Source organism: Bubalus kerabau, chromosome 8 (genome assembly GCF_029407905.1).
Source record: "Bubalus kerabau isolate K-KA32 ecotype Philippines breed swamp buffalo chromosome 8, PCC_UOA_SB_1v2, whole genome shotgun sequence".
Classification (NCBI taxonomy): domain Eukaryota; kingdom Metazoa; phylum Chordata; class Mammalia; order Artiodactyla; family Bovidae; genus Bubalus; species Bubalus kerabau.
In genome coordinates this window covers 85233666-85255749 of record NC_073631.1, presented here as the reverse complement: position 1 = coordinate 85255749, position 22084 = coordinate 85233666, and the positions used below count along the sequence as shown (strand labels likewise).

Genomic DNA, 22084 nt, shown 5'->3' with positions numbered 1-22084 from the left:
CCATGGACTGTAGCATGCCAGGCTTCCCTGTCCTTCACTATCTCCTAGAGCTTGCTCAAATTCATGCCCATTGAGTCAGTGATGCTATCTAACCATTTCATCCTCTGCCACCCTCTTCTCCTTTTGCCTTCAAAGGTATAAATTATTTGTTATTAAACTGTATACACAGACTCTCGTATCCATATATAAAGTCTTCTGGTTCAGGACACCCAGTTTCCCATCACTGTTGGGGTTTCACTCACTTCCCTCAACGCTCCAAACTCAACACCCACGAATACATTCAGGAAAACACTTCTTTTGTTTTTCCTTCCATCCTTCTGGCAAAGCTCCTGCCTAATTTGCTCTCATTGCATCTCACGATTGATTCTTTCCTCTCCAGTCCTTCATATTCCAGCTATTGGAGGAAGAACAAAATGTATGTGCAGATTAGGTCTATGACCAACATTCCCTGCCCTCTGTGACACCCTGTTTCATAGGAACCATGCAATACTCTAATCCACTCCAACAATCAAGAAATGCTCATCCTTCAAGATTCACCTCAAATTTCACTTCCACACATATACAAACTTGAACGCTCCTCCTCTAAGTCTCCACACTGTTCATGATCCTTTTACTGTTCTGACTTTGCCAAATACTGATGCCACATCTGGAATTGCACACTATGGACTGGATGTGCTTCAGGCTGATAAAGAAGTACCCTATGGCCAACAGTAGAGCAGGGTTATCTTTGTTCAAGGATAGATGGTTTATGTTTTTAGATCTGCTCCCAGGGTTCTTTTAATGAATCATCACCCCACACTATCGTGGATACACTATGAATGAGCCTCAAAGAGCTGGGTTCTTCAGGATAATAATGAATGACTGGGATTTGTATTTACTTTCAAAGAGATGGTCATGCCCATATGATTCCCCTTAATGTACATACAATTATCTTTCTTAATATCTTACTTATTTGCCCACTCCAGGTCTTAGTTGCAACATGCAGGATCTAGTTCAGTGAGACCAGGTATCCAGTTCACATGCCCTGCATTGGAAGCACAGAGTCTTACTAGCCTCTGGACCACCAGCGAAGCCCCACAATTACCTTGATGGAGAACAGGAACAGGAAGATGTGAAACCTTGATCATCTGGAATAAGCTCCAGACACATGGGACTTTACACAGAACTACTGGTGCAGCCAGGTTTCATCAATTTCTCACAATCACCAGCTTTTATGCTGAGCACGAAGGATGCAAAGAGAAATCAGAGAAACTGCCTCAGGAAACACATTTCCTGGATGGAAAGACCTCATCAGAGACACAAATAAATGTTGACAAAAGTACTGGATATTCTAGAAGAGAAGGAGATGATTACACCATGGAAAAAATAAAAGACATATTTCTGAATATTAAAGATGCAATCTAAGAAGGTAAGATTAAAGGAACACTCAATTTTCAGGATTATGTTGGCCAAGAAAGCAAGAAGAAAGAAGATAATCATTTCTTTTGCTGAAATGTAAAAATAAAGATGGGTGAGCCTACAAACAACATTTATATACCAATACCCAAAAAAGGAAAACAGGAGCTGATTTATAGTATAGATGAATTCCTCTAAACCAAAGAGAGCAGCAAAAGGCCAGAAATGCAATCCAAAGATGACTGAGTCCCAAAGCCCTAAGAGAGAAATGAGACCATGGTCACTCACTCCCAGGCAGGATCCAGTCAACAAAAAATATCATTTTAAACCTCAGGGGAGGAAAATGTCTTAGATATGTGAGGAAGGCCTAGAATGAATCAGAAGAGAAGAGCAGAAGAGTACATGGGCAGTGAACAGAGCAACAAAGCAGCTCGAGTCCAGTTCCCCTCCAGCGTCTGGTCCTGGCACCTTTTATATCTAGAATGATCTCCAAAGTCTCCTCAGCTTCTACACTTTATTGACTGTATGAATTCCCATAGCAACTAGGAAAAGTCTGAATATATCTTAAAAACTTGCCAAGTATCACTGAATGACAGGCTTACTTTCCATAAGTAGAAGTTAACATTCTGATACCAATGTAAAAATTTCTAATTACAAATCCAATGGGAAGGTGAAGGTTGAATAATACACAATCGAGTGGAGATCTGACTCAGAGGCCCTCCTGAGAGGCTAAGTAATGACAGAAAAAGGACCAGTTTCGTGGGTATGTTTCAAGACAATACTATCAGCCAGCATGTTTACTGGGTACCAAAAATCCCCGGAGATGAGAGAGAGGAAGAAAGAGGGGAGAGATATTGCAGGAGATAAGGCCCCCGCCTTCCAGAAGCCTGAGTGTGAATATGAAGCTGGAATTGACACGATGAGGTATTAACACTTCAAATGAAACAGCAATAATTCAGGAGTTCGAAGGAGAGGACACTTCAGGACACGCACATCACAGAAAGAATGGGACTTAATATGGAAAAAGGACTTCCTTGGAATATGTGATTAAAAGGTTAGAACAAGCATATCCAAGTCAATACCCAGAAGACAGTGAGTAGATCACAATGACTAGGGAGGAAAGAAACTAAAACTGATATTAGAAACATAGGTTCTGGCCATATGACAAGGATCTTGGATGCTTAGACCTCTTCGGTTCAGTTCAGTTCAGTCGTTCAGTCATATCTGACTCTTTGAGACCCCATGAATCACAGCACGCCAGGCCTCCCTGTCTATCACTAACTCCTGGAGTTCACTCAAACTCATGTCCATCGAGTCAGTGATGTCATCCAGCCATCTCATCCCCTGTAGTCCCCTTTTCCTCTTGCCCCCAATCCCTCCCAGCATCAGGGTCTTTTCCAATGAGTCAACTCTTCACGTGAGATAGCCAAAGTATTGGAGTTTCAGCTTTAGCATCAGTCCTTCCAATGAAACACCTAAGACTGATCTTTAGGATGGACTGGTTGGATCTCCTTGCAGTCCAAGGGACTCTCAAGAGTCTTCTCCAACACCACATTTCAAAAGCATCAATTCTTCGGCGCTCAGCCTTCTTCACAGTCCCAACTCTCACATCCATACATGACCACTGGAAAAACCGTAGCCTTGACTAGATGGACCTTTGTTGGCAAAGTAATATCTCTGCTTTTGAATATGCTATCTAGGTTGGTCATAACTTTCCTTCCAAGGAGTAAGTGTCTTTTAATTTCATGGCTGCAATCACCATCTGCAGTGATTTTGGAGTCCCCAAAATTAAAGTCTGACACTGTGTCCCCATCTATTTCCCATGAAGTGATCAGACTGGATGCCATGATCTTAGTTTTCTGAATGTTGAGCTTTAAGCCAACTTTTTCACTCTCCTCTTTCACTTTCATCAAGAGGCTTTTTAGTTCCTCTTCACTTTCTGCCATAAGGGTGGTATCATCTGCATATCTGAGGTTACTGATATTTCTCCCTGCAATCTTGATTCCAGCTTGTGCTTCTTCCAGCGCAGTGTTTCTCATGATGTACTCTGCATAGAAGTTAAATAAGCAGGGTGACAATATACAGCCTTAACGTACTCCTTTTTCTATTTGGAACCAGTCTGTTGTTCCATGTCCAGCTCTAACTGTTGCTTCCTGACCTGCATATAGGTTTCTCAAGAGGCAGGTCAGGTGATCTGGTATTCCCATCTCTTTCAGAATTTTCCACAGTTTATTGTGATCCACACAGTCAAAGGCTTTGGCATAGTCACTATAGCAGAAATAAATGTTTTTCTGGAACTCTCTTGCTTTTTCGATTAGGGGGGTGTTAAGTTACTGCAGTGTGAGCTAGTTTTCACAGAAATCTAGGCTTTTAATTTCATGTGATCAAAAGAAAGTACCAATATTAGCAGTAAGGAATAGAATAATGCCATTTGCAGCAACATACATAGACCTATAGATTATCATACTAATTGATGTAAACCAGAGAAAAACAAATCATATACCACTTGTATGTAGGAATCTAAAAAAAAAAAAAGACACAAATGAACTTACTTAAGAAAGAGAAATAGACTCACAGACATAGACAAGAAACACAGGTACCAAAGGGGCAAGGAGTGATAAATTAGGAGTTTGGGATTTAAATATACACACTACTATATATATATGTGTGTGTATATATATATAATAGATAACAAAAAAGGACCTACTATATAGCTATATAGCTCTGGAAATTATACTCAATATCTTGTAACATCCTATAATGGGAAAGAATGTAAAAAAGAAATATATATACATATACATGTGAGCGTGTGTGTAACTGAGTTGCTTTGCTATATGCCTGAAAAACAACATTGTAAATCAACTCTATTCAAAAAAAATTTAAAACAACAACAAAAAACAGGAATAGAAATACCAATAGACTCTGCTACATGGAGTTCAAGGAGAACCCTGAGCCCATTTCTTCAAGAGATAAGCTTTATATTTATAAATTTCCCAGTAAGGCTGTTCAATTTTACTTTGCTTTCCGATCCCTTTCTTTTTGTAACCATCCACTTTAAAGGTCCTTAACTAATGTCTCCTACCATGGCGCCATGAGAGCCAAACCTCTGCATTTTCTATTTTTAACCAAGAAAAGAGCCTTCACCTAAAAAGCAGAGATATGCTTGGTCAGTAGAGTTCTTTGCTCTCCATCTGGCACACTTAGAAGAATAAAGACTTAAAATGCGTGAAATAAGGCTCCAAAAATAATTTGCTCATTGCTTCAAAGTAAGTATTCCTACTTAATAATTTGCTCGCTGTTTCATAGTATTCCTAATTGAACTGTGGTGTTGGAGAAGACTCTCGAGAGTCACCTGGACAGCAAGGAGATCAAGCCAGTCAATCATAAAGGAAATCAACCCTGAATATTCATTAGAAGGACTGATACTGAAACTGAAGCTCCAATACTGTGACCAGCTGACACAAAGGGTCGACTCATTAGAAAAGACTCTGATGCTGCGAAAGATTGAAGGCAGGAGAAAAGGACAAGATGGTTAGATGGCATCACTGACTCGATGGATATGAGTTTCAGCAAACTCTGGTAGATAGTGAAGGACAGGAAAGCCTGGCGTGCTGCAGTCCATGGGGTTGCAAACAATTGGATATGACCAAGAGACTGAACAACAACAAATTAATACAGTTAAGAAGGCTATTAAAGAGAAAGTAAAGAAAGAAAAAAATATAAAGAGAAAAGTAACTACTATGGTTAATGACATCATATGGGTATGGACACCATGTGGGAACTTAAAAGGAATTTGAGATTCTCTAAGGATTTTGAAGTCATATGTCATACACTGTGTAAGCAATTAAGACAGCCTTTACTCAGGAGAATATGATCTGATCCATATTCAAGCAGGCAATTTTATAAGCAACTTGAGCCCTTTACCTGAGAAGCTAGGCCTATTTTAATTTTTATTCTGTGAGTTAAGTAAAAGTGAACTTTATCAATTCAATCTGAATTAATATAAAGTTATACCTAGGGATAAAAATCTTTAAAAAACACACGTGTGACTAAAGCATTTTAATGAGTATCCTTTCAGAGGTATTGAAATCTCAACATCAACATGCAAAATAAACCATCACCCTGGTGGTTTTCACTTTTGATCAACAAAGAGTCACAGATGGGTGGGTAACACAGGCTCCTCTCTATCAACCTTTTCATGTAATGATAGAAGAATATACAGTGTAAGAAAAATCTCAGTGGTGTGATTCATTTATATAAAGATCTCTGAACAAGATACCAACTTGGAAATGTGCTGGTATTTAGAAACAAGCAGAGGAAAAGGTTGCTTCAACAGGCAAAGGATAATTTGAGCACTGCTCAAGGTCAGAGAGACATACATGTGTGGAGTACCTCCGGTGCGTGTGCATGTTACTGAGGTATAACTCACACAGAATAAAGTGCACAAATCTCAGATATGTGGTTCAGTGATTTTTACACATGTACGCACCTGGGAAACCACCAAGATAGAGACGACTATTAATACTTCAGAAGATTCTACCTGTGCTCTCTCCCAGGTCAAATCATAATCTGACTTCTATCACCATAGTGTGATTTTTGCCTTCTCTTGATCATCATAAATGGAATCATGCAACATGTACACATTTGTGTCTGGCTTCTTTGGTTGAACAGTAAGACAGTAAAATTCATTCATGTTGCTGCATGTTGCAATAGTTTCTTCTTTTTAAGCACTAAGAATATACCATCATTGGTTTATCCATTCTACTATGGACAAACATTTGGGTTGTTTCTAGTTTGGAGTTATTACAAATTAACCTATTAACATTCTTCTACACATATATATTTAGGGGGACATAGGCACTGGATTCAGTTTTCTTGAATGTGTACTTAGGAGTGGAACTGCTAAGTCATTAGTAAGCCATTTGCTTGGCTTTTGTAGAGTTAATCTGCTAATCAGTATTTCTCCTGAAATATTAATGGGAAAGCAAATCACTTTCAACATGCAGAATGATTTGTTTAGTTATTTCTTCTTTTATATCATATACATTTAAAGTAAAGTTATACAGCACCTAATGCAATGACTCTATTCCAATACAAACAGCAGAATCATTGGGGAAATCTTCTAAAAATAAAGATTCTTTTCTGTCCCCATCCTCTCCCAAACAAAACCCTATCAACAAATGAGAATTGTGAATACTGCTTCATTACTTCAATCAAAAACTATAAATACAATGAATGGGTTAAAGAGACAGTTCTTGAGAAAATAAAAAAAGTGTTATGCAAGTGTAAGGTATTATTTTATCTAATTTTAATTTGTTTAAATTAGTTTCACCTAGAAGTAATTCACTAATTTTTTTAATACTTGCTTCACTCTTGCTGCATTTCAAATGAAGAAAACAGTTCTTGATTGAATATGGCAATTATTGCAAATAAAATCTACAAATTAAAGCCATAATGGTGTTTTTAGAATTGAATGCTTTTTCAACAGCACTGATACAGAGCCCCGCCCACCCCAAGCAACCACATCATCAGAAATGGGAAAATAAAATAACAAAGCAGAAAACTCATCTGAGATGAGAAGGTGAAGATTAAGGCTCCTTTCAAAATATGACATTCTGACATTTGTCACCTCAAAGTCATATACTTAATACGGTAATGGTTCATGCAGACTCAGGGGCTCATGAAAAACTTCTCTACAGCAAGAACACCAAACCATCTTCCTCTCCTACCAAAAAATAAGTGCAAGCTATAAAGAACTTAAATTTCAAAGATGTCATATGGGCAGGACTGAATACAGAGAACCAGGAATTACCTGGAAAAGGATGTAGAATATACCTGACATAAAACTAACACCAGAGAAGATAAAGCTGAAGGCTTATAGGGAGCAGACATGAGGCCTACACGAAGGAAGGAAGGAAGGAAGGAAACATGAATAAACTCCTACAGCGTCTCTCCTGGTTTCTCTTTTGGCCATGAAACCAGCAGTGTCTGTCTTGTGAACCTTAGGAGTCAAGTCATTTCTATACAATATTAAAAAGACTTAGAAGCAGAGTGTTAACAGAATCATTAAACTGGAGCTGGAAATTTAAGACAGCACCCAAGCAAGCTTTTTCTTCAAAGTGAAGAGAGCTCTGCCCAGCACCAGCTCATGTTTTAATGGATGAGAAACCTGTATGTGGGTCAAGAAGCAACAGTTAGAACCCTGTATGGAACAACTGATTGGTTTCGGATTGAGAAAGGAGTACCACAGGGCTATCTGCTGTCACCCAGTTTGTTTAACCTATATGCTAAGCATATCATGAGAAATGCCAGGCTGGATGAGTTACAAGCTGGGATCAAAATATGCGGGAGAAACATCAACAACCTCAGATATGTAGATGGTACCACTCTAATGGCAGAAAGTGAAGAGAAACTAAACAGCCTCTGGATGAAGGTGAAGGAGGAGAATGAAAGAGCTGGCTTAAGACTAAATGTTAAAAAAACCTAAGATCATGGCATATGGCCCCATTACTGCATGGCAAATAGAAGGGGAATTCATGGAAGTAGAGGCAGAGTTCCTCTTGTTGGCCTTTAAAATCACTGCAGATGGTGACTGTAGCCATGAAATCAGAAGACGTTTGATTCTTGGCAGGAAAGCTAGGACAAACCTAGACAGTGTGTTGAAAAGCAGAGACATTACTCTGCTGACAAAGGTCTGTATAGTAAAGGCTCTGGTGTTCCCAGTGGTCACATATGATTTTGAGAGCTGGACCATGAAGAAGGCCAAGCACCAAAAAATTGATGCCTTCGAACTGTGGTGCTGGAGAAGACTCCTGAGAGTCCCTTGGACAGCATGGACATCAATCTGAAAGGAAATCAATCCTGAATACTCACTGGAAGAACTGATGCTGAAGCTGAAACTCTAGTATTTTGGTCATCTGATGTGAACAGCTGACTCACTGGAAAAGTCCCTGATGCTGGGAAATATTGAGGGCAGAAAGATCAGAGGGCATCAGAGGATGAGATGGCTGGATGGCATCACTGATGCAATGGACATGAATGTCCATTGCAAACTTCAGGAGATGGTGAGGGACACAGAGGCCTGACATGCTGCAATCCATGTGGTAGCAAAGAGGCTAGGTCCTATACCACATAGGTATATGTGGGCGACTGAACAACAACAATGGAAAGACCAAATGCTTGTTAAATCAAAATGGGTATCCAGTGTCAAGTAGGGAGAAGAGAATAGGTCAACAGTATGTCCCCCTTGGACTTGTCTGGTGGTCCAATGGTTAAGACACTGCACTTTCAATGCAGGGAGCACAGGTTCAATTCCTTGTTGGAGAACTAAGATCCCAAATGCTGTGTGGTGTGGCCAAACAAAAAAATAAAGGTATATTCCTCTTGTCTGAAAGAGATACTGAAGCAAAACAAGAATCCACCATTTACCTGATGGGATCAGGGATTAGAGTGCATATTTCTCTCCCTAACTGCTGTCACTTCAGTCGTGTCTGACTCTGTGCGACCCCATAGACAGCAGCCCACCAGGCGCCCCTGTCCCTGGGATTCTCCAGGCAAGAACTCTGGAGTGGGTTGCCATTTCCTTCTCCAATGCATGAAAGTGAAAAGTGAAAGTGAAGTTGCTCAGTCATGTCCGACTCTCAGCGACCCCATGGACTGCAGCCTTCCAGGCTCCTCCATCCATGGGATTTTCCAGGCAAGAGTACTGGAGTGGGGTGCCATTGCCTTCTCCAATTTCTCTCCCTGGACTATTCCAAAAATTCCAAGGATTCCTTCATTATTTGCGGTTCTCTTAAAGCAAAACAAAGCACCCGGAAACCTTTCATATACAATGTGTCAGCTTTAGAAACTGTGGTCTCCTTCTTAAACTATACCAGTTCCTCATGATGAATCTTTCAACAAGTGCTGAGTCTTTCTCCACAAAAGGAATATCTGCTCTCTAAAATGATCACCTTTTTAATCCCAAAGGTTCACATTCTCAAAGCCTTGGATACTTGATACTTTCAAGGCCCATCTTAAACACCAAAATGAAGCTTCAAATTCAACACTGCTTTCATCCTTGGTGATTCCAAATCATAGTTAAATAAAAAGCCTGGCTCTTCTCTTTCAATCAATATAATTCCCTAAGAGTTCAACCCTCAAAACATTCACATAAAATATTAGCTTTATATATTTAGAAGAGATAAACTGAATCATCAAGGTGATCAATCAATTTTCAATTACATTTGGCATCTGGAGAAGATGATGGTGCATGTTCTTACAACTGACATTAGTCATCAAATGAGAGGCTTCACACTGCAAGGATTCCACAACGCCCCCACCCTACCCCACCCCTGGCTATGTAAATCAGCACCATGTATCACTAATAGAAGTAATATTTTTTCTTTTAATAGCAATCCACCTAGATATCCCACATTGTTACAATTTAAAATGAACACACATAGGGGTATTTTAAATGCTCCATTTAAAGCCAAATAGATGGCTACAATTACCTAAAGATCTGCAATTAAACAGATTCATAAAAAATACATTTTTAAAAGGATTTATATAAAGGATACCAATGAAAATACATAATGTGTGTATGTATATACCTATAAATAGACCTCTCTCTTTTTTAGTTCACCTTTAAAATTTTTAGCATGGGCTATAAAGTTTAGAGTAGAACTCTTAGCACTTGGATTTAACTGATAATGACCCTTTCTTTATGCTCTTAAAACAAATGGCTAAAACAAATATTCCAAAGCACAAATTTTAGCATGAAATTCAGTTCACACATTATTTTATACTGGATACTTACTACTTCAAACTTCTGAGTGATGTTCCCCTGGACATCAAGTAAATAAACCTTGCCATAATGTGTGCCCAGTGCCAAGAACTGAAAGAAGAACAGAGGGGTAAAGGGGTCATTTTCTTAATGGACTATCCATACAATTAGCAATTAAACCATCTGCAAAGTCAAGACACTTAATGAGTAAGTGATCTGCAATGCCGTGGAAGATACACATTCCTTTGAGAAGGCTTGTTTCCAGCTTCAGGGAAATCGCAGAACAGGGCCTACTTTATTGTGATGGTGCAAGCTAGCTGTCAGAATGACTCATGAGGACCCCCGTCTGCTGACAACTGACGGTGCGCATGCGGTCTGTACACAGTGCCTGATGGACTGAGGCAGCAAATTAAAAGGTATTTGTGAAAGCACACTCAACCTGTGGTTAACTCAGCGTCTGAAGAGAATGATTAAGAAACTCCCCTTCATTTATGGCAAATGTGTAAATCTGCGCTATCATTTAAGTTCAACAAACACACACAGACATGCACACACACAACAAAGTATTCTTGTGTAGAAAGGAAAATCCATGCCACATTGAGAGACGCAAAAACTCTGATGTACTTATACTATCATCATTAGAACACCTCACTCAAAGTAAGATATTGTCAATGTTCATTTTCAAATGCAAAAAAGAAAAAAATCCTTTTCTGTCACACAAATAACTGCTGAGCTACATATTCATAGTATGACACAAAACACTAGAGCATAACTCCACGGCTACTTAATTCTTTGAACTAACCCTAAAGAAACGAGAAGAAACTTTAGGAGCTGCCTGAAATAAGACGTGAGGCTTCTCTTGCCTTTTATTTCTCTAAGAAGTCCTCAAAGAGTTCCAAATTCTCTGTATTTCATTGCCTGTGAGCCTGCCTCATTGCAACCTAGGACAAAATGCTCAGATTTACAGGCACTACTAAGCATTTCAGTCAAGCAGCACCATCTTGAAAAAATAACCTTACAGAAAGTCAAGATTTAAAAGGATTTCTTGAAATGGAATTGCTGAAAATGAAATTTCAGATCAGGTGCTTAAAATATGAAGCCACATTAAAGAGTCACAAAAAGGAAAAGAAGGGGTTCATTAGCAATTCAGCCCCTGCAATGCCTTTCACTCCTGCAAGGTTGCCTTTTTTCAGAAAGAGAAAAAAAAAAAGTCCCTCGGGTAAAAAATCAATACTGGTTAATAAAACATCAGGTGTGCAGACATAACTAGGTGTGACGATTCCGCTGCACAGGCCTGCCTGAATGCACCAGGTGCCAGGCCGATTACTCATCCAGGGCAGACAGCGGGCCTGGTGAAAACAGGACGCCGGGGCCCTGCAAAGAGAAGGGGAAAGAGGGAACTCTGCGGGGAGAGGAGCCTGAATATTTAAACCAAACAGGGCTGTTTCCTCCCAAGCAAAAGAACATTCTAATCAGAAATAGAGGGCTCAGAGGAGTGTGATTTTTTTCTCTGTAGCGACAGCAATATCTGAAGAGAAAAACACCACATAATACTAGCTACGAACAAACAATACTTCATTCTGGGGCATCTATGGTCCAAGAATGGGTTTTAAAGCACACTACACCCAAGTGCTTGATGGTACTGACTATCTTCATAAATACTGTATTTACTGATAGTTTGCTAAAAACTAAGGGGCTTGGATCCTTAAAATGTTTTAATACTGGGTCACTCTCTGATACTTCTTTGAAGGCTATTCTTGAACTTTCAATTATATTTTATCAAAATTTTAAAGGTTCCATGCAGAGTACTTTATCCAAATAGGAATTCTTTCCCCCGTCTTTTTTTCAAAATCACTAATTTCTTTCGTTTAATGTTTAAGATAGGAAATATAAAAGAATTATTTTAATGTTACAGTTTCAACCTAAAACTATAATTACTTTAGCAGATCTCTGGGGAAAAAAATGGACCAGTTTTTATGACAAGCTACTTTTTGCTTAGAAAAACATCTCATTCTTTGGATTAGACAAACTACTGTTGCTTTCTTTCAGAAAGAAATAACTATGGGCTCTTAAAACAATAGAATTTGATATGGTAATTGTATAGTTCTTTAAAAATTTAAACATTAAAAGCTATTAATGAGTCATACTTTCATTTGCTAGTGATTTTGACTATTTGAAATACAGGTTAAAAAAATGCATAAATGGCCACAAATCACAAACAATATAAATCTTTTAAATATGATCCTCCTTCCAGACATGAAAAGCTTTGCACTTTTGTAACTATTGAAAAATTTTTTTTCCTTTTAACCTAAGAGAACTTAAAATCCATCATGGACAAAGAATAAACTTAATTAGCTCCTTTCAGATTTAAACACAGAAACCTGACTCAAACTATCATTTGGGCATCCGATCCTTCTGAAGCATCCGCTAACATAACTGCTTTCACTTTGAATAATTAGACTTTTTGTTAAGTAAACAAGTAGAAGTAATAAGCAGTCTTTCGGACACTACAAAAGAAACAAGAAGCAGCACGTTTCAAGTGTGGTCAGCTGTATAATAATATTTATGTTTCACCTAGTGTTTCGTGGTATTCAGAGCACTAGAGCAGGGAGTCCCTACAATTACACACGAGGAAATAAGTTCTGAGAGTCGATGTGACTTCCCCAGAGACAGTCAATGAACAGCAGGGCTAGAATAGGAATTACCCTCAACTGGATCAGAAACCTGGTAAATAGAGACATGGGCCTCAGATCAAGAGTGCATGTACTCAGGACTTTCCTAGTGGTCCAGTAGTTAAGACTGAACCTTTCAATGCTGGAGGTGTGGGTTTGATACCTGGTCAGGGAGTTAAGATTGCACATGCCTTGGGGTCAAAAAACCGAAACGTAAAACAGAAGCAGTACTGTAACAAATTCCATAAACACTTTAAAGAATGGTCCATATTAAAAAAAAAAAAAAATAGAGTGCATATTCTCACACTTAGTCTGATTACAGTTCCCACTGTCAGGCTCCTTGGCAAGTTGGATTAAGTACAGTGTTAATGAATCATGATCTCTGGAGAGGAACTCTGTTCTCCTTTTCATCCATTTTGTGGTTTATTCAGCACACATACACAAAACACCTACAATATGCTTAGACAATAAGCAAGTATGACTTAAAATGATGAAGGTTCAATAACAGACATAAAAAATTGATTAATTAAAATTAAAGAGTATCCTTAAAATCCAAGTACAACTGACTCTTGAACAATATGGTTTGAACGGGGAGGATCCACTTATACACAGATTTTTTTCAACAGTAGATAGTTTGTCTTTAGACAGTGGTAGAGGGGAGCAGGTGTCAGGGCACCAACCCTTCCTGCAGTTGAGAATCTGCATATAACTTACAGTCGGTCCTGGATATCCACGGTTCCTTCAGATCAGGGGTTCCACAACCTCAGACTCAACCAACCAGGGACTGTGTAGTACTTCAGTATTTACTATTTGGAAAAAAATATCTGTGTATAAGTGGACCTGAACCAGTCTAAACCCATGTTGTTCAAGGGTCAACTCTGAAGGAGAAGCTAGACAGCAGACACCAAGGCAGAGAGGGAAGGCCTGTGGTAAAGACCATTTGAGGCAGCAAGGATACAATTTGCACAAAGGCATGTGGTCACAGAAAAAGCAAGACCAAGTAAAAAAATTACAAGTAGCTTTATATGGTAGAAGCATCCAGGGGAGGAGGCAGCTAATGAGACTGACAAGGTTGGTTAATAGAAGGCTTCTGAATAATTATGGAAGGATGAAAGGTAGCAAAGTTGTGGGGGGGTGGATAGGCAGGGGTGTACAAATCATGAAGACATGAGGAAGCCAATACAGAATTCCAGGATGGAGGAGTAGACAATCAGATCTGAATTCCTGGAAGATTATTTCAGTAGAAAATGTTATAAATGGATTAGGATGAAATCAAATCTGAAGGAAAATAGATTGATTCATGGCACTTTCATTAGTTCAGGGGAGAAATGACAAATGCCTGAACTAAAAGCTCCTTGGCTCAGTACAGGCGTGGATTCAAGCAGGTGACTTCGGACTAGAATTCAGGCAGAAGAGATGTTGTATGAAGAGCCCGTGGTTGCTGCCAGAGCACGACACTTGTGGCAGGAAAGTGTTCAGACTTCAGGCCAATTACACAAGGAGGCAAGATCTCAGAGGGCCATCAATACCGCATGAAGGAGCTCAGACCTTAGCAGATGAGGAAAAGCAGACCTAAGTTGCAGAACTGATATTTTCCACAGAGCATTCTGGCAACTAGGTGGCAAAAGAGTTAAAAGCAAATAAAATAATAATAATAAATAAGAGGTACACGAGTATAGGGAGGAGAAGTGGAAGACCTCAGCAAGGGCAGGGGTGGTGAGAAAACCAACAGGACTTAGAGAATGACTGGGTGGAAATGGAGAGTCAGCTTTGCCTTAGGTGCTGCCACCAAATGGGGCAGAGAAACTAAAAGAACAAATGCAAGGGAAGGAAGAGAGAAAAAAAAAATGAGTTCATTATGGACATGGTGAGTTACATGCAAAAATAGAACCGAAGGTACAGCTGTGTAAGCGGCCATTAAATAAACAAGCACACTAATCTAGGGAGGGTCAGGGTGGAAGTGGCCACAGATATCATGAAATTAAACCAAGAAAAGTAAATATTTAGAAAACAAGTGACCAATGGACCAAATCTTGGGAGTGGAAACAGTGACAGACTTTATTTTGGGGGGCTCCAAAATCACTGCAGATGATGACTGCAGCCATGAAATTAAAAGACACTTGTTTCTTGGAAGGAAAGATACAACCAACCTAGACAGCATATTAAAAAGCAAAGACGTTATGTGCCAACAAAGGTCCGTCTAGTCAAAGCTATGGTTTTTTCAGTCCAGCCATGGGAGAGCTGGACTATAAAGAAAGCTGAGCGCTGAAGAATTCATGCTTTTAAACTGTGGTGTTGGAGAAGACCCTTGAGAGTCCCTTGGACTGCAAGGAGATCCAACCAGTCCATCCTAAAGGAGATCAGTCCTGAATGTTCATTGGAAGGACTGATGTTGAAGCTGAAACTCCAATACTTTGGCCACCTGATGCAAAGAGCTGACTCATTGGAAAAGACCCTGATGCTGGGAGGGATTGGGGGCAAGAGGAGAAGGGGATGACAGAGGATGAGATGGTTGGATGGCATGACTGACTCAATGGACATGAATTTGAGTAAACTGTGGGAATTGGTGACGGACACGGAGGCCTGGAGTGCTGCAATCCATGGGGTCGCAAAGAGTCGGACGTGACTGAGCAACTGAACTGAACTAAGAAACAACAGTTAGAATCCAGACTTGGAACGACGGACTGGTTCCAAATAGGAAAAGGAGTTCGTCAAGGCTGTATACTGTCACCTTGTTTATTTAATTTATACGCAGAGTACATCATGCGAAATGCTGGGCTGGATGAAACACAAGATGAAATCAAGACTGCAGGGAGAAATATCAATAAGCTAAGATATGCAGATGATACCACCCTAATAGCAGAAAGTGAAGAGGAACTAAAGAGCCTCTTGATGAAAGTGAAAGAGGAGAGTGAAAAAGCTGGCTTGAAACTCAGCATTCAAAATATGAAGATCATGGCATATTGTCTCATCAGTCCATGGCAAATAGATGGGGAAACAATGGAAACAGTGATAGACTTTATTTTCTTAGGCTCCAAAATCACTGCAGATGGTAACTGTAGCCATTAAATTAAAAGGCGCTGGCTTCCTGGAAGAAAAGCTATGACAAACCTCAACAGTGTATTAAAAAGCAGAGACATTACTTTGCTGACAAAGGTCCATCTAGTCAAAGCTATGACTTTTCCAGTAGTCATGTACGGATGTGAGAGTTCGACCATAAAGAAAGCTGAGCGCCAAAGAATTGATGCTTTTGAACTGTGGTGTTGGAGAAGAATCTTGTGGGTCCCTTGGACTGAAAGGATATCCAACCAGTCAATCCTAAAGGAAATCAATCCTGAATATTCACTGGAAGGATTGATGTTGAAGCTGAAGCTCCAATACTTTGGCCCCCTGACGTGAAGAGCTGACTCACTGGAAAAGACCCTGATGCTGGGCAAGACTGAAGGCAGGAGAAGGGGATGACAGAGGATGAGATGGTTGGATAGTGTCACTGACTCGATGAAGGTGAGTTTGACCAAGCTCTGGGAGCTCTGATGGACAGGGAAGCCTGGTGTGCTGCAGTCCATGAGGTCGCAAAGAATCAGACACGACAGAGCGACTGAACTCAACTGAACTGATCCCCAGTTCATCAATCACAGCCTTATCATGGTGAAGGGACTTGTGTAACTTAATGAAGCTATGAACCACATTGTGCAGGGCCACAGAAGATGGATGGGTCATAGGAAAGAGTTCTGTCAAAGCGTGGTCCACTGGAGGAGGAAATCGCAACCCAACCCAGTATTCTTGTTGCAAGAACCCCATGAACAGCGTGAAAAAGCAAAAAGATATGACAATGGAAGATGAGCCCCCCAGCCTTTGTGTGGATCACAACAAACTGTGGAAAATTCTTCAAGAGATGGGAATACCAGACCATCACACCTGCCTGAGAAACCTGCATGTGGGTCAAGAAGCAACAGTTAGAATCGGACATGGAACAATGGACTGGTTCAAACTCGGAAAGGAGTATGTCAAGGTTCTATATTGTCACCCTGCTTATTTAACTCATATGCAAGGTACACCATGCGAAATGCCAGGCTGAATGAATCACAAGCTGCAATCAAGATTGCTGGGAGAAATATCAGTAACCTCAGATACGCATATGATACCACTCCAATGACAGAAAGTGAAGAGGAACTAAGGAGCCTCTTGATGAGGGTGAAAAGACCAGATTGAAAAGTAGGCTTAAAAGTCAACATTCAAAAATTTAAGATCACAGCATCCAATCCCATCACTTCATGGCAAACAGAAGGGGAAAAAGTGGAAGCGGTGACATAGTTTACTTTCCTAGGCCCCAAAGTAACTGCAGACGGTGACTGCAGCCATGAAATTAAAAGACACTTGCTCTTTTGAAGGGAAGTTATGACAAACCTAGACAGCATATTAAAAAGCAAAGACATCGCTTTGATGAAAAAGGTCTGTATAATCAAAGTTACGGTTTTGCCAGTAGTCATGTATGGATATGAGAGCTGGACCATAAAGAAGGACGTGGCCTAATCACTAATTCGTGTCCAACCCTTGCAAATCAATGGACTGTAGCCCACCAGGCTCCTCTGTCCATGGAATTTTCCAGGCAAGAATACTTGAGTGGGTTGCCATTTCCTTCTCCACAGGATCTTCTCGAGGTGGATTCTTTATTGACTGAGCTACCAGCTCCCAAGAATTGATGCTTTTGAACTGTGGTGCTAAAGAAGACTCTTGAGAGTCTTTTGAACACCAAAGAGATCAAACCAGTCAATACTAAAGGAAATAAACCCTGAATATTCTTCACTGTATAGTGAATACTCTTCACTGAAAGTCCTTCACTGGAAGAACTGGGATGCTGAACCTGAAGCTCCAATACTTTGGCCATCTGATGTGAAGAGCACACTCATTGGAAAAAAGATCCTGATGCTGGGAAAGACTGAAGACAAAAGGAAAAGGGGGTGGCAGAGGATGAGATGGTTAGAGAGCATCACTGACTCAATGGACCTGAATTTGAGCAAACTCTGGGAGACAGTAAAGGACAGAGGAGCCTGGCGTGCTACAGTCCATTGGGTCGCAAAAAGCCATACATGACTTAGTGACTGGACAACAACAAAAGCATAAAATATCAAAAATGGGCTCATTTACAGAATCAGAAAGTAGATCAGTGGTTACGTGGGGCTAGCGTTATGTCTGTTCCATGATTCAGCATGGATTGCTAGGAGAGAAGGGATGAAATGAAGTGAATGACAGATGCGGCCAAAAAGGACCATAAGCGGGAGTGGAAGGATGAGCTGGGCAAACAGCCAGAAACTGAGGCTGATCACGCTGGATAGCTTCCATTCTCTTAAAAAAATAGAAATGACATCACCGTCTGAGAGTAAAGGGATGGTGGCCGAAAAGGCGGATTGGGGATGAAGGAGCTGAAGAGGGACAAATAAATATCAGCCCTTTAAGTGGCATGTACACCTCGCACGCAAGGTGTACCAGTACATGGCGGGTGGCCTTGTTCTTAAAGCACTGACTTTAAGCTGAGAGCTTAGCTGGGGTGGTGGGGCTGAGGCGGGTGGCAGGGGGTGCGTCCTTGAGAGCAGGGCCATTAGAGAATTGAATCTGCTGGTAAACTTAAGTTAGAATGGCTGACCACTTGACAGAGACAGAAAAGAAGAAGAATGGATTAGAGATCAGGGCTCCATCAAGTCACAAAACAGGGTTAGTGGGAAGATGAACACAAAAGCTTGAAGGATAAAAAGACTAAGAGTGTTGCCCAAAATATCTTCAAGTTCCAGGGACGGACATAAAGCCTCCAGAATGTGGCCTTAAGGGTAGAGAGATGAAACAGGGCTGAAGGAGAGGGTTCGGGAAAAATGAGACAGAAAACATAGGTCCTGTTGGCATGCTGAAAGCAGGAATCTATTTACAAGAGAATGAAATCTGTAATAAAGGGGAACTGGGTAGAAGCAAGGAGATAGATGAGGCAATACTGTCAGAAAGAAGGGGATAAAGCCAGGAGGTGGATCAGAGCCCGGTGCCTGCCTTCAGTGGAGGTACCAAGGCTCACTCATACGGCTCATGGGGAAAAGGGAGCAATGATCAGAATGCCTTGCTTCTAATATTCCAATTATGTCCTGGATTGTTTTGGTCTATAATGGGATAAGGGTCCTGCGTATAGTACTTAGTCTGGACTCAAAAAGTTCGTAGGGGGCTTTTCTATAATGAAAACTGAGATGTGGAATATATTTATTCATTCATAAATACATAAAAAAATCATCTGGGGCCTTTCTATTGATTCCTAAGGCCTCCAATGTAATCTCTTCTACTCTTGCAAAAGCAATGAGCTCCAGAATATTTCTCATTTAACATTTCCTACTCTACTACGTAAGATCTGAGGAATTAAGTGCCAGAGTTTCTGAGAATCACTTGCTACAGATCTTTCACAACCATCATCCTCTTCTATTTGATACACTGCGGCCATGGGTGGTGTGTGTGTGTACAAATACATTGATATAATATCTCTGGTTGTTGTTTCAGTTTTTCCCTGGTGAGAAAGAAGAGAGGAAGGGTGGCAGGGAGACACAATTACTGTGAAAAACCACCACCAAAGCACCAGACCTTAAAGTATCAGCAAACGTACAACACAAACGAGTTACAGAAGCATCCTCTACAGGCCACCTTACCTTGTCATGGACCGTCATGCAGCTAGCAGCATCTTTCTGAAGGATTTCAGTTACGCCATTGGAGAGCCTTTCGTACTTCAGTTTGGGCTCCTCTTCACTCTCTTCTTCCTGCATGGAAAACAGAGATGACAGCCCTCAAGGACATATTTGAAAGAGTCAAAGACTCAAAACACACGCTGTAAGGTGGAACCAGAGGTGGTTCCCTCAATGACTGTCAACAACCACAACTATAGTGTTAAGGGTTAAGATTCTCATCTTTCATTTTTCCAACTGGCCTATCAACTGCTGTAACTTCAATGGCAGAATAAATCTGAAAGCTGGAAAGAGGACTACATGTACCTTCTGTTGACAGTAATCAACTTCAGCATATCAAAAAAATACAAAACTGTCTGTCCCACTATTCGGACAAAAGCCAATAAAAGGTGCATAGACAAAATACTTGTCAATGTGCCCTCATGGACATAAAACACAGCAATGAGACAGGAATACAATAAACTTCCAAAAGACTAGAATTCTGTATTTCAAGATTGCAAGCATTTTTGTCAGATTTGAGAATATCCCATTTTACTTAGAAAAATTATAAAAATTAAAATGAAAGAAAATCAGAAATTTTATATAAAGCCAAGTATATACTTACTCTTCAGATAAAAATATTTTAATATTAATTTTAAGTAACTGAGAAATCATGAGTGGATATTATTACTTAGTTTATGTTACAATATGCACTGTTGACTCTCATCTGAATAAACCTCCTTATACATTAAAATGTTCTTAATCTTTTATACATGTTATTACTAACTTTAGAGGTTCAATTTCACTGTTGATATAGCATCGTAAGACATGCTTAATCTTCAGAGTTACAAAGTTCGGAATCTAGATTGTCTATAAAGGCCAGGAATTAATAAATCAAGATTACTTATAAAAATTATGACAATGATTCAGAAAAATATTTATTTTACTGCATCAATATACAATGAGAAGGAAATACGCATACAGTGACAACTGTGGTAGAATAAAACTGGCCAAAAGAGTAGAAAAACAGATCACTCATCATTTCCTTCAAAAATAACTGTGTGGTCCTCCCCTTCCAGCTAACATTTGGGTAGTTTGAGGTACATCAACGGTCCCACCCAGAATACCTAGGAATGTTTAATGAAATATAGAGCAATATCAGTCTAAGGCATCAATTAAAGGGCTACTGAGGCAGTCTAAACTAGAAGTGTGATTCCAAGGTGGTGGAGAAACCACGGAGAGGCCAGCTGGCATTCTACAGTCATTTTCTTCCTGGAGACATTTATCAACAGGAGGCTGAGAGTCTCTGCCTGGATAGATGGCCACGCTTGGAAGTGTGGAATACAGCAAACCTTCTGGGCTTTCTTGGTGGCTCAGATAGTAAAGAATCTGCCTGCAATGCAGGAGACCTAGGTTCAAGCCCTGGGTCAGGAAGATCCCACTCCAGTATTCTTGCCTTCAGAATTTCATGGATAGAAGAGCCTGGCGGGCTGCAGTCCATGGGGTTGTAAAGAGTCTGATAAAACTGAGTGACTAACACTTTCACTTTCTGGAATTTGTGGGGACTGGAGGTTTGATGGGTGGAAGAGAGAAGCAAAGAAGGGAGTGTGTTACACAGCCACTTTTCCCCAAAAGAAAACTGCTAATTTCCAAAACTACATAAGGTAGGAGACAAAAAAAGCTTGCCTTAAAAATGCAAACTCGCTGCCTTGACATATTAGGAAGAAAATTAGATGAGGTCCTGGTGAACACCAAAGTCTCTCATCTGGACTCCTGGTCCCCAGGGCACAAACACAAAGAGCTTCCCAAAACTTCTGTCTAGCTTTGCCTCAGCTCACTCCCTGCCTGGAGTAAGGTCCACAACCCCAACCTATCTGTCCAGTAAGGGAAAGGGTGGCTCCTTAGAGAAAGAATACTATTGGGCTTCTACAATTCTTCACCTACAGTACTAAGAATTCAATTAAAAAAAAACTACCAGGTGTGCCACAAGATAGGACCAAATGATTAAACATCAAGGAGAAAAAAACTGTGTTAAACAAAACGAAAACACAGACCCCTGGATGACCTAGATACTGGATTTAGAAGAAAAGGACCTTAATGTAATTATGTTAATTATTATAAAGTATGTTTTTTTAAAAAGATGAATGAAATACATAAAAAGATTTCAACACAAAACTTCGATCTGTAAAAAAAAAAAAAAAAAAATCAAGATAGTTTTAGAACTGAAAAATATAACTGAAATTAAGAACTCAATATTATAGTTCAACAGAAGATTAGCAAAGCAGAAGACAGGATTAGTAAAATGGAAAACAGGTCAAAAGATATCCAAAGGGAAGCTCAGGGAAGGAAAATGGACGGAAAATACAGAAAAATTATGTGCAATATGTGGGACAGAGTGAAAAGGGTCTAACATTTTTCAATATAGTCCCACAAGGATAAGGAAAATAGAAAAATGGGAAGGAGGAGGGATAGGAAGACTACTTACAGAGGTAACAATTGAGAATTTTCCAAAACTCATAAGACATCAACCCACAAGATCAAGAAACTTTGCAAACTGAAGCAAC

At 40.0% G+C, this 22084-nt stretch overlaps 1 protein-coding gene across 5 annotated transcripts in view; it reads right to left on the bottom strand.

Annotated features, from left to right (window-relative positions):
• The window catches only part of VPS41 (VPS41 subunit of HOPS complex), a 211604-nt gene that overhangs the window by 149793 nt on the left and 39727 nt on the right, over positions 1-22084 (bottom strand). For all 5 annotated transcript variants that reach the window (XM_055590765.1, XM_055590767.1, XM_055590764.1 and 2 more), the window contains exons 3-4: positions 19509-19616; positions 10193-10270 (exon numbers count right to left, since the gene is read on the bottom strand). In XM_055590765.1, the coding sequence (XP_055446740.1) occupies positions 10193-10270; positions 19509-19616 (186 nt within the window). The remainder of the gene's footprint in view (positions 1-10192; positions 10271-19508; positions 19617-22084) is intronic.